We start from the raw sequence: 15493 nt of genomic DNA, 5'->3' as shown, positions 1-15493 counted from the left end.
TTCTTTCCTACTTCAGACATAGCAAGTTTTCTTGCCAAGATCCTGCTCTATTTATGGAGGTATTTGGGAACTGCTAAGGTTGTGGGGTGCAGTGTGGGATTAACCCAGCTTGAGCTGGGAAACAGCCCTGAAGGATGAGGATGGAGAGGAAAAAGACTGTTTTACTATCCAGTTGGGAAAAATAGTTTCCCAGCAGGGAGAGAGGAGGCAGTTGCAAATATGGCATAGTGATGTGCAGTCCCTCCTGCACATAGGATCATAGAGCCATTAAGGTTGGAAAAGACCACTAAGATTCTTTAATCCAATCATCAACCCACCCCACCATTGCCACTAACCACATCACTCAGTGCCACACGTCCACATTTCTTGAACACTTCCAGGGATGGTGACTCCATCTCCCTGGGCAGCCTGTTCCCATACCTCCATTCCTCAGAAGTTTTTTTCTGAGCATCTCCTGTGCCTCAGGGTGTTTTCAGGGCTAGACCACAGCTCCCTTTCCTTCCTGACCCTCTCCAAAAGTGCTTTGAGCCTATCCAACTTCTGCATCCCTCTTCAAGTTGCTGAACTTTCTCCACACTCACTCCTGCTGCTGCCAGGGATCCTCAGCCTCGCCAGCACTCACCACTTCATTTATCTGCAGGATCAGTTGTAGCCGTATTGATTTTTCCTCTCGCCCTCTCCTCTCTGTGTTTGCTTTCTGAATTATGCAGCGGTGCAGTTTTTCCTCCTCACGAGAAGCGAGTGAATTGCAGAGGATCAATTGAGCCCTGCCATAGTTTAGTCAGGAATCCCCAGTAGGGGCCAGAAGAGAGAAAGGAGAAGGGGAGATAATGAAGATGGGGTCGATCAATCCAATCGTGGTGCAAAGGAAAGAAAGGAAAAGAAGAGAGAAAAGGGGTATGAATAATCAGGCACTTTTCCTCATGCAGTCCTCAGATCCCCCAGTCTCAATCAATAATCAACTTTGACACTCATTGCTTCAGAAACAAACACAAAAAAATCCTCCTAAACTCAAATAATGTTGTGCTTTATAGCATGAGAATAGCCAATGATGCCCTGGTAAAGATGAGGATAGGGATAAGATTTCTTCTCCCTTCTTCCTCTTCCCTTTTAAAAGTGTACGTTATGAAGGCTGGCTAGATCCTGGCTGAGCCAAGATGAAAGGAGTGCAAACAGGGCTTTTAGTAGTTTTGTTGTTGCAATTATTTTGCCAATAGTAATGATTTCAAGACAGGATGCAGGATCTTTGATGCTGTGCTGGTGACGTGGATGGGTGGACAGAAAGTTGCTAGCTTTGTTACAGCGCCGCATGCAAATTGAGAGGGAGATGAAGCCTGGGGGTGTAACCAGACATTGGCTTTCATAGCTTAAAGCATGCAAATTAAATACAAAAAAATGCCTGAGACAAAACTCAGGTGCCATCTGCTTGTCAGGACAGCAAGAGACACCACTAAGCACTTCCATTAATGCTGTGCCTGCAAAGATGCTCCAGAATTCATTCCCATCACAGTGCTGACTTCACAGGCCAGAAGAACAAAGTATTTGGGCTCCTGGTCTAACTGCATCATCCCTCCCAGACAGAGCAGTGAACTGGAGCTTGCAGAGGCATAAAAATAGCTGATAAGTACTGCAGGTGTGAGTAGGAACTATGGATGATTGGTCACTATATCAGAGACCCAAGTCAGAGGACAAGTGAATTTCCTGTGCTTTAGAACATGAAACCAGGACAGGCTTTTATTTCCCCAGAACAATTTCAGCCAAATGGAGCTTCTCTATAGTGACAAAGATACTGGGAAAAGACTTTTTCTCTAAACAAAATTCTCTAAATTAGAAGAAATATTGATAATTACTTCTTCCCTTGCCATCCATATCAGGCTTGACAAGGAGAAGTGAGCCCACCCTTCCCTATAATGCAGGAATCAACTTCATGGAACCAAAAAATAAGTAAGGTGGCGTAACACAAAAGAAAGCACAGCAGTGACAGCAGAGCAGCAAGGACAGGTTGCTCAAATACAACAGCTGTAAGCACAGAAATAAAGGAAAAAGCTGCTCACCTTCAGAAAACCTCCAGTAGGCAGGGACCTCCAGCAAGATGCCCTCACCTCCACTGCCAATCCTCAAATTGGTCTGGGAAGGGGTGGATCCTGGCTGCATCCTTTCCAGTCACTCAGGTACATCGCATGCACCTGAGCTCCCCTGGGTTGGCCCTGCCTTCCCACCAGGTGCTCAATCACTGCTTCAAGCTGTGACAGCATTTCTGCTACAGTTGGAAAAGACCACTAAGATCATCTAGACCAACAATCAAGCCATCAGTCCAACCATCATCTATCTTTTATACCCACAAAATTTGTAGGAACATTGTATGTCTGAGATTTCTCACCCCAATTTGCTGACATGAGCCAACAGGTTTGGAAATTACTAATGAAAAAGGGGGAGCTCACTCTACATGAGATTAAAAGTTATATGTGGAATAGCTTGTGGGGTGTGAGCAGGGAGGATGGGATCATAAAATAGCTATCAATGGGATAGTATGGGAAAGAGAGTTGAAGCTATCGGGAAAATTGTACAAACTTTACTGCTACCTTCCTCAGATTCAGATTCAGATTAATGTGTGTGCGTGTGTGTGTATGTGTGAAAGAAGAAAATTGTAAGATGATGCTTCCAACATGACTTGCTTTATAATTTTTGTGATGTTCAGTGCAAGGAATGGAGGTACAGCTCAACTTGATAGGGGTAGAGGCACAATTTAACACTCCCTGACCCCATTGCTTCTGCCAGTAACTGCTCACATCAGTGTTTGTAGGACCTTGACACACCATTCTACCTCACTTATCCATCTTGAATGGATGAGATCTTGCAAGTGAATAGAGCCTGGTCAGGCAAATATCATACATAAACGGGAGGGTGGACATGCTTTATGCTTCTTCCAAACACAAATGGATGATAATGTTGAAAGAATCAGCATTAGTTTGCACATGTGTGTCTGTGTGGTGGGTTATGCCCACGAATTGTTCAACAAAAGGCTGATCTTTGCCAGTTCTGTCCATTGCATCCTCGAATGGACCCTGCTTCCGTATAGTGGAAGGAAAGGTGCAAAGGTGCAAGCAGAGAAGACTTTGCAGCAGTTTTCTTGGAAAATCTATCACTTTCACTTGGCATTTTCCCCAATATTCCTGAGTCCTGCTGCTTCAGGTGTCTTGATCCAAGGAGCTTCAGCAGGCTTTTCCAAGACCACCTTCATACTCATTTCCTTGTCCAGTCTCTCCAGTAAGGAGAGGCCATCTCCTGCCCATTCTGGCAGCAGGAATCCCTGGATTACAGCTGTCCAAAGAGGGCAGAAGGACAGGCCAGCGCTGAGCATCACGAGAGCAGCAGCTCCTTCTTCTCCCAGAAGTTGTTCCACATTTTCTGCTAATAAGGGCACAGGGAGAGAGAGACAGAGAGAGAAGAAAAGAAAAACTGCTCTAAATTATTCATTGACAATATCATTATGTGTCATAACAGTGTGTCTGTGATGGGAAAGAGTGAGTGTGGCAGGGGCTGGGGTAGCACAGTCCAGGCTGCACAATAGCGAGATCTGATTAAATATTGATGTGCACTAATTGGCTACAGGGTTTCAGGACAGCTTGGGCTTTGTTGGGATCATTTGTATTCTTGCTTTGGAAATGGACCCCCCCCACACACATAAACCCTTCATTTTCATGTGCAAGTCCTCTCCCTCCTCCTCCTCCTTTCATCCGCCCTCCCTTTCTCCCTCCCCAGCTTCCAGTCCTTCCCGATCCCCTTGTGTGTGTACAAATTAACAAGATCTTAACCTCTCCTGATTTTCTACAGCACTGACATGCTGCCAACACTCGGTGCAATTAGGCTAAGCTTGCAGAACCTTTTTTTGGTGCAGAAATCAGGACTTGCCCTTGCAGACCATCCTGTCTTCTCCGTAGTGTCTAGACTCTTCTCTGAGCCATGCTCCTACTCTTGGCCTCAGAACAGACAGAAAGTTCTTCTGTGGCACTTTTTCCTCCTGAAATGGTCCAGACCTTGAGTTGGGAAGCAGTGGCACTGGAGCTTCTCATACAGCTTGTGCCCATAGATCTGAGAGCAGTCTGGGAGATGCACACGTTGCAAGGGGTAGGCTGAATTGAAGTATATGAGCCAGGTTATTTCTTGATTTAACTTAAACATCATGAGGTCTGCAGTGCTTGGCATCCCCTGCCTATGACTCCAGCTATTCTCAGTGTCTCTAACAGACACATCAGTAAGTGGTAGAGCAGTAGGCTCGCTATTGCAAACAATAAGCAGGTTGTTGCAATCTCTCTCCTTTGCCTGTGGCTCCTCCAGAAAACATCATTTTTTTCTGCTATAAATCCCCACTTTCAGGATGCCCACCTGAGTCTTGTGATCAGCCTGAGGTCCTCTCACCCCCTGATTCCTCCGTAAGAGATAGGCTGAGCTCTCTGAAGGCTGATGCTGCTCCCAGCAGAGCAGTGTCAAAGCACGGGATATATTCTCACAGTCCTTCATGCTTTACAAAATGCCCTTAACTAAAATTTTGGCATTTTAATAATACTATTTGAAAAAGACATCCCCAGTATCAGATCAGATTAGCTAGAGGTAGAAACTGGAGATGATGAAATGTTGGTTTTTTTTTTTTCCTCCAAACTCTTGTTTTCTAATAGTGACAAAGTATTAAAGAAAGAACGACATTCATGATCTACACTACCTTTCAGTTGAATGGCTGAGAGAGATGGCTTGGGAAAATGCATCTGTTAAATATATTTCCCAAAGTATCTTTAAATAAATCAGATGGTCCTGACTGAAATAAGGAGTGTCTGAAGCACCTGGTGAGCTCTGATGGATATGTCCAGTATTGCTCAGTCGAGTTTTTACTGCAGGGAATGAAGGCAGAACTTCCCAGAGGGGTTTGATTAATCCAGCCAGCACAGCAAGAACAAGAACAAGTTATGCATTACCTGGAGAAAAAGAACAGAGAAGCACATAGGTCTGAAAAAAAAAACAACGGCAGTGCTTTGCAAACTTTATCCTTTCCACCAGACATCCAACATCATTAATTTTAGGACCACCCTCTGCATAGTGCTTGCACTTTCCAATGCTGTGTGTAGATCTGAGGGAGAGCAACGCACCAGCTTTGCAGACTCACACAAAACAAACTAACAAAAAAAAAATTCTAAATATCTTTGGTAACTTTTTTTCCCTTCTGGTTTTCCTATAAAAACCAGATTTGAGAAAATCAAAGTCCCATTGGAATAAAGAGAAAACAAGCAAATAAACAAAGAAGATCTGATGAAATCCAACAGAACTTTAATCTGCCAAAAAATGAAAAATTTTGGCTGGCTTTATTGGGAATCTGGAGAACAAGAAGCTAGCTGAAGTGCTTTCATGGTACGTCTTTTTCCCACTAGTTAAAGAGGAAATGAGATAAATTCATAGCAAGCCACAGCAGTCCTGCATGAGTTTTTCAGTTCTGCTTCCTGCAGCTGAATCCTCACCCAGTAAATCCTGAAGAAGGGCACAGGTCTAAGCCAATCCAGTGATCTCAGTGCCAGCCGGATGGCTGGTGATGTTGGTGCTCCTGCACACAGCTGGGAGGGACTGTGCTTTTCCCTTTCCTCACCCACAAGCACAACCCTACTGCAGGCAATACGAAGCACTAGTTATTTTGGTCAGAAATTATTTTTTACTCTGCTCTAACTATAGAAGTCAATGACATATTTGATAGAGTCTTGTCAGGAGAGAAAGTCAGATGTCACTCTATTGAGTGTCTCTTTCATCCCAATGCCTAATGTGACTCCAGTTCCAGTTTGAAAGATATCCAAACAGTCATGGGAAGTGGGGGATTCTCCATCTCACCACACCTTCCCATGGAACTTTTCCAGTGTCCAGTACCATTTGGCTTGGATATTTCCTTGGGAAGAAGTAACATCTTCATATTATTACTCCCTAGTGGTTCTCCATTCCCTAGTATGACTGATGACCTCCTGAACCAACACAAATCTCTATACTGAGAAGCATGCCCAGGCTAACTTCTCTCTGCCACGTGAATTACAACATCCTCTCATTTGTTTCCAAAGACCCCATATTTCTCTTAGGAGAGATGGTGAGCACCCTGGTTAATTTCTGAAGTGCCTACGCTCACAGGATGAAGCTTGAACAGTTTGTTCTCCATGCCTTAACGATCCCTCCTCCTCTTCTTTGAAATCCTTTACATTATTCTTTATAGGAAAAAAAAAACAACCCAAAACCCAAGAAACCAACAACTCAAGCAATAACAAAAGGAGTTTAGTTTGTTTACTTATTTAGGACTAAACTTTCTTTTCCCTCCTGCATTGAGCAGAGCCCGTTTCAAAAGGGGCCACGTGTGGGAGAGTCTCTGGTGGATCCCACAGTCTGGGGAGATGGAGAAAAAGGCCTGACTGGTAATCAGAAAGGAGCTGAGATGAAAAATAGAATGACGGGATTCATGTTAAAGGAGAACAGGCCTATCTCAGCAACTAAAATGTCATCAATTTTTTATTAAACAGAATCTTTTCAATAGACAAAAATGAGCTCTTCTGTCCTCACTCATTCACTCGTTTTCTCTTTCTTTTCCCCCCAGTTCTGCTTTTGCAGCAGTGCCTCCCATATGAAGACATTCTTCTTTTCCTCTTTTTTTCATGCTCTCAGGTTTGATAAGAGGTGGAGGTTTAAATAGAGGCCTGAACACGTATTTAAGACTATTTATTGCTGGTTCACCAAGCACTGAAATGTGGGCTTCCACTCACCCTTCCTGGGTCAAAGCTGTCCTTCCGAACCAGGGAATGGACTTTGGTCATCCCTATGGGTCTCTCTGGTATCTCCTGTTCTGTGAAAGGGCATTCATCCCTTTCTTTGTAATCTGCCTGTATGCTCTGTTTCCACTGTAAGTTGGATCCTGCACCTCCATGCACTTGGACATTCACAGAAATCAGCCAAGGCAAACCCCAGATGTTGCCTAAAGCCATGGTGACAGCTTCTCATCAAAAAGTCTCTACTGTTTTCTCTGAAAATGCTACCCCAGCCAATGTAAAAAGTCATTGGGCAGGGATAGAGCTAGGGATAGCAAGGTCTCCTCTCCACACCTTACAAAGAACTCCTGGATGATCATTAGCCATTGTGTAAGATGATGTTTTCTGCATCTCATCTCCTATGTCTCTTGTCTATTGAGTTACCAAGATCTATTTGTCTTGATATTAGGAAATTTGCAACTTAAAAAGTTTTTGAGATCTATCCCACTTTTTTTTTTGTGTGTGTGTGTGTATCTTGTACATTGGAGCTGTAGGGTACTGAAAGCTTCTTCACTGTAAGCATCTGAACGTGATATTACCCCCTTGTCTTGTTCTGGTGCTTTAGAGGCAATCGGAAAAGGGGCATGTTCACATGGGAGATGCAGGAGGAAGAGCAGGAGCCAGACATGAGTTCCAGCAGGAGAGAGCAGCAGGAGACATGGATCTGCACAACTAAGCAGGAGGCTGGAAGGAAAAAGGCAGCAAATGAAGGGGAAGGCAAGCAGAATAACCTTTTCAGTGTCTAAGGGAGGCTGTAAGAAAGAAGTGAACAGACTCTTTAGCAAGGTGTTTTATGATAGGACAAGGGGAAATGGTTTCAAATTAAAAGGGGATATTTAGATTAGATTTAAGGAAAAAAAGCTTTTACGATAGGGGTGATGAGGCACTGGCACAGGTTGCTCGGAAATGTGATGGGCGTCCCATCCCTGGAGACACTCAAGGTCAGGCTGAGCCAGGCTCTGAGCACCTGATGGAGCTGTAGGCGCCCCTGCTCATTGCAGGGGATTTGGAATGACTCTTCGGAAGCGTCCCTTCCATCTCAAATAATTATATGATTCTATGAATAAACCTATTCACATCCAAGCAACACCAGATAGCAGTGACTGTTTCAGAGTAGTTTGGGGTCCACTTGTCATCACAACATCACCTGAGATCCTTTAAAAGTCACTTTCCATGTAGTATAAAATATACATATAGTGCAGCTCCCCCACCTTACTTAGCACCACGTTTCAACTTGCACAACAAGTTCTGCTTGTCCTCCGAACCTGTGCTTCAGGTCCCAGCAGGGTTTATTTATTTACAGTTCTAGAAGAAGGTTCCATCACCTGGACAGCCCCCCCCCCAAAGAAAAGGTTGCTCCTTATTAGTTGGTTGGTGACCACATCCAGAGCTGATAGAGGCTTCCAGAGAGCTTTTCAAGTACGTCAAAGTGCTCAACACTTGTCCGTCCATCCGCACAACCAGCTGTCTGTCTGCAGCAGGCGGGCATCTCCCTGGATGGCTGCATCCCAGCTGCTGTCTCTCAGTCTGTCCTATGGGGTGGGCAGGAAAAGACTGATTCAGTGAAAATTAGCATGGGATTTGATGTTTGCCCTTGTAGTTGGGGAGATGTATGTGAATTTAGTGGTTCTCTTTCATCCACACGTGCTGGTGCATTTGGGGTCCGTGCAATTGCATACATGTTTGTGCCTTTAGGTGCTGATTCCCAAGATAGAGAAAGAAGCGTGACCAATTTCATCTGCGCATTATTTTTTGTGTGTCAGGGAGTGCTGAGCTTCTGTATCGGGGAATAAGTGTCTGTGTGCTGAGGGTATTTGTGTGCAAGTAAGCAGTGTGGCGTGCAAGGTGGCTGCTGCTTCTCACAGAGACTGCCTCTCATTTGCTACATTACAGCTTTATCCGTGAGCTACCAGCATGGAAATCTTGCTATGAGTCCAGACTGTATCAGGGTAAAGCCCTGCTGACAACAATACATGTTTAGGTCCCATTTACCAGGGGGATTCCCCCTCCCCCCCATCCCTTAATCCGAGCAAATGTGAGCGAAAGAATAAAAAAGAAAACACAGACAGAAGAAAAAAAAAAAAAGGTGAGAGCGAGGGAGAAAGAGGATTTCCCTCAAATCTGTTCTTTCTGCCCATGATGGAGTCTCATTCCCATAATCATTTTGACAGGTGTGCAATGGTTGAAAAGTTGGGGGGTACGAGGGCGAGGATGGGAGGGGAAGCACCAGAAACCCGCTTTCTCAGCGCAGCAGCCCAGTGCACCCAGCTCACTGATTAGAGATGACAAGCACACCTGCCGTCCCCGCGGCCCCGCAATTAAAGCCTCTTTGAGGTCCCAGGAAGTGACCGCATTAGAAAAGCCCCCTCGCAGCCGGCTCCTTAGCATATTTCCAGTGTCATTAGCAAAACGGCAAAGGCAAGGCACATCGGCGGAGGGCTCTGACATGACCCGTGCTCCCTTCCCGCTCAGGGAGGGGATGCAAAGTGACTTTTAAAGAGGAGTCTTTTTTTTCTATTTTTCTTTTTCCTCTTTTTTTTTTTTTAGATTTTATTTCCAAGCCCCTCTCTCACTACTCCCTCCCTCCTTCTCTTGGAAACGTTCCACCTTCTCTGGGGTCAGCAGGGGGAAGGGAACCAGAATTCATTAAAGACAGAAAAGGACTTGCTAAAACTGGGCAGCTTTCAGGGAGGAATTCTTAATTCAGGATGCCAGTGTATATTCTTACTCTGCTCCCTGCTTTCTAGTCTGGATTTCTCTTTTCCTCTTCTTTTGTGCACCTTCTCCTTCACCCACATTCTGCTCCTGCTGTCCTCCATGGGATGCCCCCTGTCTGGCAGGAGGCAGCTGCGGTGGGTGGTGGTGAGCATGGAAACCCTATTCCACAAAACCAGTGTCATGGGCACCCATGGCAAGTATCAGACTGCTTGAAGATTTTTATGGATGGTCCATACTTGGATGTGTCCAGGCCAGACTGGATGGAGCCATGGGCAGACTGATCTAGTAGTTGGCAGCTCTCTCTGCTGCAGAGGGCTTGAAATTACACTGTCTTTGAGGCCCCTTCTAATCCAAGCCATTCTATGATCTCATTCTCAAAGGACTTCCCAAGCTTTAAGCTCCAATCCACAAAGGGAGTTGATTCCAGGACCAGATCCCTTTCCCAGTGATGCTGAGGATGAAAAAGACATCTCCTAAACCTGCCATAAGACTTTCCAGTTCTGAAAGACATTGGTGGGCTTGTTACGCCTCCAGCCCTGATCCCACAGGAGCTAGGAGGTCCTCAGAGCTAGTGGTCTTCAACCTTCTTAAGATCTTCTTGAAAGGTACGTCACTGCTCTTGATGTTCTTTAGTTTTTCCACAAGTGGACCATTACACCCATCTCCATTCTTACTCCATTTGCCTGCCGTGGAAATGGGAATTCCCCTGCTAGCATTCAGACACAGAACTTTCTGCTATGCTGCTGAAGATAGCTAGGAGAAACCTTTCCTTCCTCCCACAAGCCCTCCTCACTGTCTCCCCTTCATCCTCTGGCCTCAATGAATGCTTTCCTGACTTTTTGTCTAACACAACACTGCCTGCAGCATCCCTCACTTCTGCAGGCATCTGAACTCTTTCTTTGTTAGGGAAAAGCCTGGATCTGTCACGGCCTTGCCACCCTCATAGTAACCCCATACTACTGCAGGATGAGGCCATGCACCAGAGCTACTGTAACCATGAAAGCACTGCATCATGCCGCAATACCTGCAGGATGCAATGGGCAGGTGAATGTGACTCTGAAGTGTAACAATCCTGACAATGATAAATAATGCACACTGAGCACTCTTGCGAAAGCATTCAGAGTTGTTATACTCAGCTAAGAAGCCCAGGGCCTCGACAGCAGAACAGAAGGGTCCCTCGGGGACTGTTGCTGATTCCCTCTTGAACAGTAGAGATTAGCAAAGCCATTTCAGCACAGTACTGATAGGTCCTTCAGCTCTGGAGCACTGCAGAGGCTTTAATGGATTCGTGTGCATAGCACTGCAGAGGTGGAGTAGGGGCTGCTCTGAGCAAGTAAAGAAGCAGCTCACAGCACACTGAATAACTTCTAGAGCAAAGCAGAGCCCAAGAGCAGCAACTTGATGTGACTGAGGGCTGAAGAAACAGCTGGCATCACTTAGCATGATGACACTTCAGCAGGCAGCACTCATGTGAAGACAGCCAAGACCACCTTGGCAGTCCTCACCCCTCTGATGGAGAACGTCACTTGGGCATGCCTCCTGGTGACCTTTATGCCACTCAAAGAATGAAACGTGGCTCAGAGTGCCACAGCATCACCCTGGGATGTCCCTGACTCTGCTTCACAGCCTGTTGTCCTTCTGGGCCCTTCCTCCAAGGTAAGCCCAAAACAAACTAGTGCACTGGTGGGGCATGACTGAGGAGCCAGGAGTCTTCCTGGTGCTTGTCCGCCATGGGCATCACAACAGGGAAGAACCAGTGAAGTTAATTTATTAAAAGGGTTCAATGTTCTGAGATTCTTCCCCATTTTTTCCTCTCCAAGTTTGTCTGTGGAAGTCATAAAAATAAATCAAAATGTCCTCTGCCTCTCCTTAGGCTTTCCCTCTGCACCAGCATGGCAGTGAAGACAGGCACCACTGGCTTTGAGCCTGGCTGGCTCTAAAGAGCACTGCATGAAGGAGTAGAGTGCAGTAGCTGTGGCAAGAAACACCACCATGAAACTAAAATACTGGCACAGAGGGCTGTTCTTCAGCAGTTTTGGCTGCTTCATAGCCCTGCACATTAAGCCCCTTGTACTCACTTAAGGTGTAAAGGTCTGAATCGAGTCCTTTATAGCATACATGGCAGCATGTACAATATGACAGATCCACCAGCCAGCCCTCCTAACTCAATACATCTCTAATTTGCACACAGCCTGGGGAAAGCTCCCTTCCCTGCGGGGTGGGGTTTTACAGACACACAGGCAGGACAAAAGAGGAAAGTCTCACTCATGACTTCAGGTAGATATAACCCTACAAACACTCTAGGCACTAATGCTTGGTTGGTTTCTGAAAGCTTCCCCCAACTCTTCCAAATCCATAGTGGGTGGATGTTAGCCTTATAACGGTACCTAATTCCCAGCTCAGGCTGACTGAAGGCAGAGCAGTGCCCAGGTGCTCCATATGCCACCACCTGCAGACGTGAGTGGTACAGTTTCAGACCTCTAGTGGTTAATTATGCTAATGGTTAATAGTCTAGAAATGAGCTGGTCAGTTCCCTTGTTATCCAGGGAGAAGCAACTCAGGGACCTCCCTGGGATACCTTCTTAGGATGTTCCATTCAGCAACCACGCTTTCCCTAAATCTCAAAATCATCAAGGCTGAAAAGGACCACTAAGATCACCTAGTCCAACCATCAACCCATTCCCACCATGTCCCTCAGTGCCACATTTACCCTTTTCTTGAATATCTCCAGGGACAATGACTCCACCACCTCCCTGGGCAGCCTGTTCCACGATGCAGAAGGTACAGGTTGGATTGCTCACACACCTTCAGAGGAGGGGAGGTGAAGATCACCAGGTGCTGTTCCTCATGGGATGTCTGCAGGTGGGATGTTCCAAGCTGCTGCTGCATCTTCAGAGCATGAGGCTGGGGCAGCAGATGGGGCTGGTGGCCAAAACAAAGGGAGCAGAAAGCTGAATGGAAAGAGGAGGTGGATGAGAGGGCAAAGAGGAAGAGTAGAGAAGAGAGATGAGTACTGCAGAGAGCGAAGCAGAGCCCAAGGATGAGCTCTCAGCCCTCTCTGTCACTCCTGGTGCCCTCAGGGGACAGGTATCCAGTCTGCGGAGCAGGCGAGTGCTGTTCCAAAGTAATGGTTAAATCAATGTGTTTACAGATGATGACACCAGAGTGACATACAGCGGAGAAGCCTCATGAAAAAATAAACAGGTAATAATCACACTGCAATGTGCACACTCCACTTCTCATTATTGCAGAAAAAAAGGCCCACCAGGGTTCATAGCTTCAGGAGATTAACCATTCCCTCTCTGGATGAGACCTCCCTGGGGGGATTTGCTCTCAGGGCCCCCCTTACTTCAGAGCAAGCAGGTGCAGCAGTGCTTACGAGCAGTGAGATGTGTCACCTAGCACAAGCTGAGAGATGTGACTTAAGGGAAAATGCAGGGAAGAAGTGCTTACATAAGTTGGCAGGAGGAAGGCAGCTCCAGTGAGAGCTTTCCTGACTTCATGCCAGAAGAGCTTGAACCCTTCTTTCTGCCCCAACATGATGCTCTTATGGGCACTGTTGACCTTCATAACCCCAGTGAAGATTATTTCTATACCCATGCCTTCCTACACACTGCTGGAGACCTGCTTTCATACAACTCATTGCATGTTTGAACCCTCCAAGCAGACTTGCCTCCATAGATCCTTCCCAACCAGCTGCCCTACAGTCACAGAAGTTCTTCAGCCAGACAAAAACAAAGAAGTCTTTTTAGAGATACTGTTGAGTACATTCATTTGCAGACAGCTTGAGGAGAAACACTCCAAGAAATCGAATTCACAATGGGGAATTAGTAGTTACAAGTATGTTCTATACTCTATCAAAATGGATTTATAGGCAAAAGTTTCCTAGATATTCACATGTCATCCAGAGGTGGTCAGCAAGCCAAGGATATGTAATTTTTGTAGTTATCTCTGCTGGACAGCATTGTTGGGCTGCAACAGGTGTGTGAGATTTGCAGAAGTAGCATCTTCTAGATTTAACATGAGGTAGAATCACACTGTATTGAAGAGAAGTAAACTCACAAGGCTGAGTTTGTTCATCCACTGCTCATTCCCAACACAACTACTTCATAGTGCCTGTATCCATGAGATTGCTGGCTGGGATGCCAGCAGTCTCTAACTTACCTAGGGCTGGAGTATGATATCCAACCATCACAAGTCACAAAGCAAATACCAGATGCTCTGCAGACTTCACAACTCCACTCCATCCTCCAACAAGCTTCAAACTTTCATGAAATAGCCCAAGTCCCCAAATTCACATGTTCCAGGAGGAGAGTATCACAATTACTCCAGGGCCAAACAAAAGCTGATGTTTTCTTACGCAGCCCCAAACCTCTCTGCCTGAGATGATTTTGGGATGTTTACTGTGTCAAACAACCTTTAGATCTTAAAGGGCTAGAACAACACATGGAATAGCCACTCAGAAGACAAACTATATCATGAGAAATGGGAAAGTCCTCCCAGAAGACCAAGAGAAACACTGAAACAGTGTTAATTCAGTATAAGTAGATACCCTTATTTGTTAAATTATTATGAGCTCTACTGCAAGGAGTAAGAAAGGAAATGGATTTTGTTTGAGGAGTGGGTGTGGAGACACTTGGTTCATGCAGACATCTGCCTTTCAGCCTTCTCAGCAGACCCCAAGGAGGTGTATGCCAATCCTCAATGTTGTCTCCAAAGAACCTTCAAGCACCAGTCCCCTGTCCCCCAGCAGCTTTGCCAATAGGAGAGGGTATCACAACAGGTTGTCACCTATGCATCACATTAAGAAGGTCTGGACAGCACAAGCAGGGACAGCTGATTGTCACTCATTATCATGTCGCAGACATGAGGGAGGGGAGAATGTTACTCCGTGTTTCACCCATGCAGACCCAGTGCCATCAGCCCTGAGTAGCACTTGAGGCTGACTGACATCAGTTCCATCCTGCCTGCAGCTGGAGGCTGTATGTCTGTATCCTCCAACTAGCCTCATTCCTTGGAGCTGTTGAGCAGCTTCCAAGTGTCAGTTCCAGCTGTCACTCAAGGAAAAAGAACATTTTGTAGAATGTCAGTGGTATCCCTACTCATCACAAACCTGTGAAAAGCCCTGCAAGCACAGAGCAACTCCTCAACACAGCGGGCTGAGTTGTGTATGACCTCACATGCCTCATTCCATAGGATGCATAGTCTCTTCCCACCAGGACACATACAGTCCTGGGTGCCACTCCCAGTCCCTTATCTCCCATGAGTGGCTCTGGGGATGAAAGGTGACAGTAGTTCAGCTGCTTCTCCTCCACCCAGCAGCTTATGAGGGAGGAAACAGGAATGAAAGGGGAAGCTCAGCTACAACTCTTTATTTAACCAGGACATCAGTATTAGACACAAGATTAGTATCTGTGCAAGACAACTGCCCCACCAGCTCAAATGCCAAAGGGATGCATGTAGGACTCCACAACATAACAGAAAGAGCAGCAGTAACAGCAGAGCAGCAAGGACCCAGGCAGCAGCAAGTGAGGGTTTGCTCAAATACAACAGCAGTAGGCACAGAAACAAAGAAAATAAGCTACTTATACCCTCAGAAGACCTCCAGTAAGCAGAAATCTCCAGCAAGATATCCTTGCCTTCAGTGCCAACCCTTAAATGAGGACTGGGAAGGGGTGGATCCTGGCTCCACCATTCTGGTCACTCAGGTACATTGCATGCACCTGAGCTCCCCTGGGTTGGCTCTGCCTTCCCACCAGGTGCTCAATCACTGGTTCAGGACATGACTTAGTATTTCTGCTACAGACCCACAGGTCCTTGCACTCAAATTTCTACTAGTCAGCAATATGGTAGTGCACAAGTGAGCTTTCTGCCTTTTGGCTCCCAGATCTGTTCACAATCCAGATGAGCACAGCAGCATGTTGGCTTCAGGCAAGGTCTCAAGACAGGCATGT

At 46.1% G+C, this 15493-nt stretch overlaps 1 protein-coding gene across 6 annotated transcripts in view; it reads right to left on the bottom strand.

Annotated features, from left to right (window-relative positions):
- The window catches only part of LOC149916001 (uncharacterized), a 41183-nt gene that overhangs the window by 9667 nt on the left and 16023 nt on the right, over window positions 1-15493 (bottom strand). For 3 of the 6 annotated variants that reach the window (XR_016471049.1, XR_016471050.1, XR_016471052.1), the window contains exons 4-6: window positions 4839-4970; window positions 2055-3411; window positions 623-767 (exon numbers count right to left, since the gene is read on the bottom strand). Coding sequence is in view for 1 of the 6 variants with exons in the window: in XM_090150198.1 (XP_090006324.1) it covers window positions 8344-8353 (10 nt within the window). In the remaining 5 variants the exon portion in view is untranslated. Of the gene's footprint in view, window positions 1-622; window positions 768-2054; window positions 3412-4838; window positions 4971-5392; window positions 8354-12344; window positions 12462-15493 lie in introns of those variants that run through there. The other 3 variants (XR_016471054.1, XM_090150198.1, XR_016471051.1) reach the window with 2 other exon arrangements.

This window comes from Phasianus colchicus, chromosome 14 (assembly GCF_987193195.1).
Source record: "Phasianus colchicus chromosome 14, bPhaCol1.hap1.1, whole genome shotgun sequence".
In the NCBI taxonomy this organism is placed as follows: Eukaryota; Metazoa; Chordata; class Aves; order Galliformes; family Phasianidae; genus Phasianus; species Phasianus colchicus.
The sequence above is the reverse complement of the archived record's forward strand: the minus strand, read 5'-3'. Positions and strand labels throughout refer to the sequence as shown.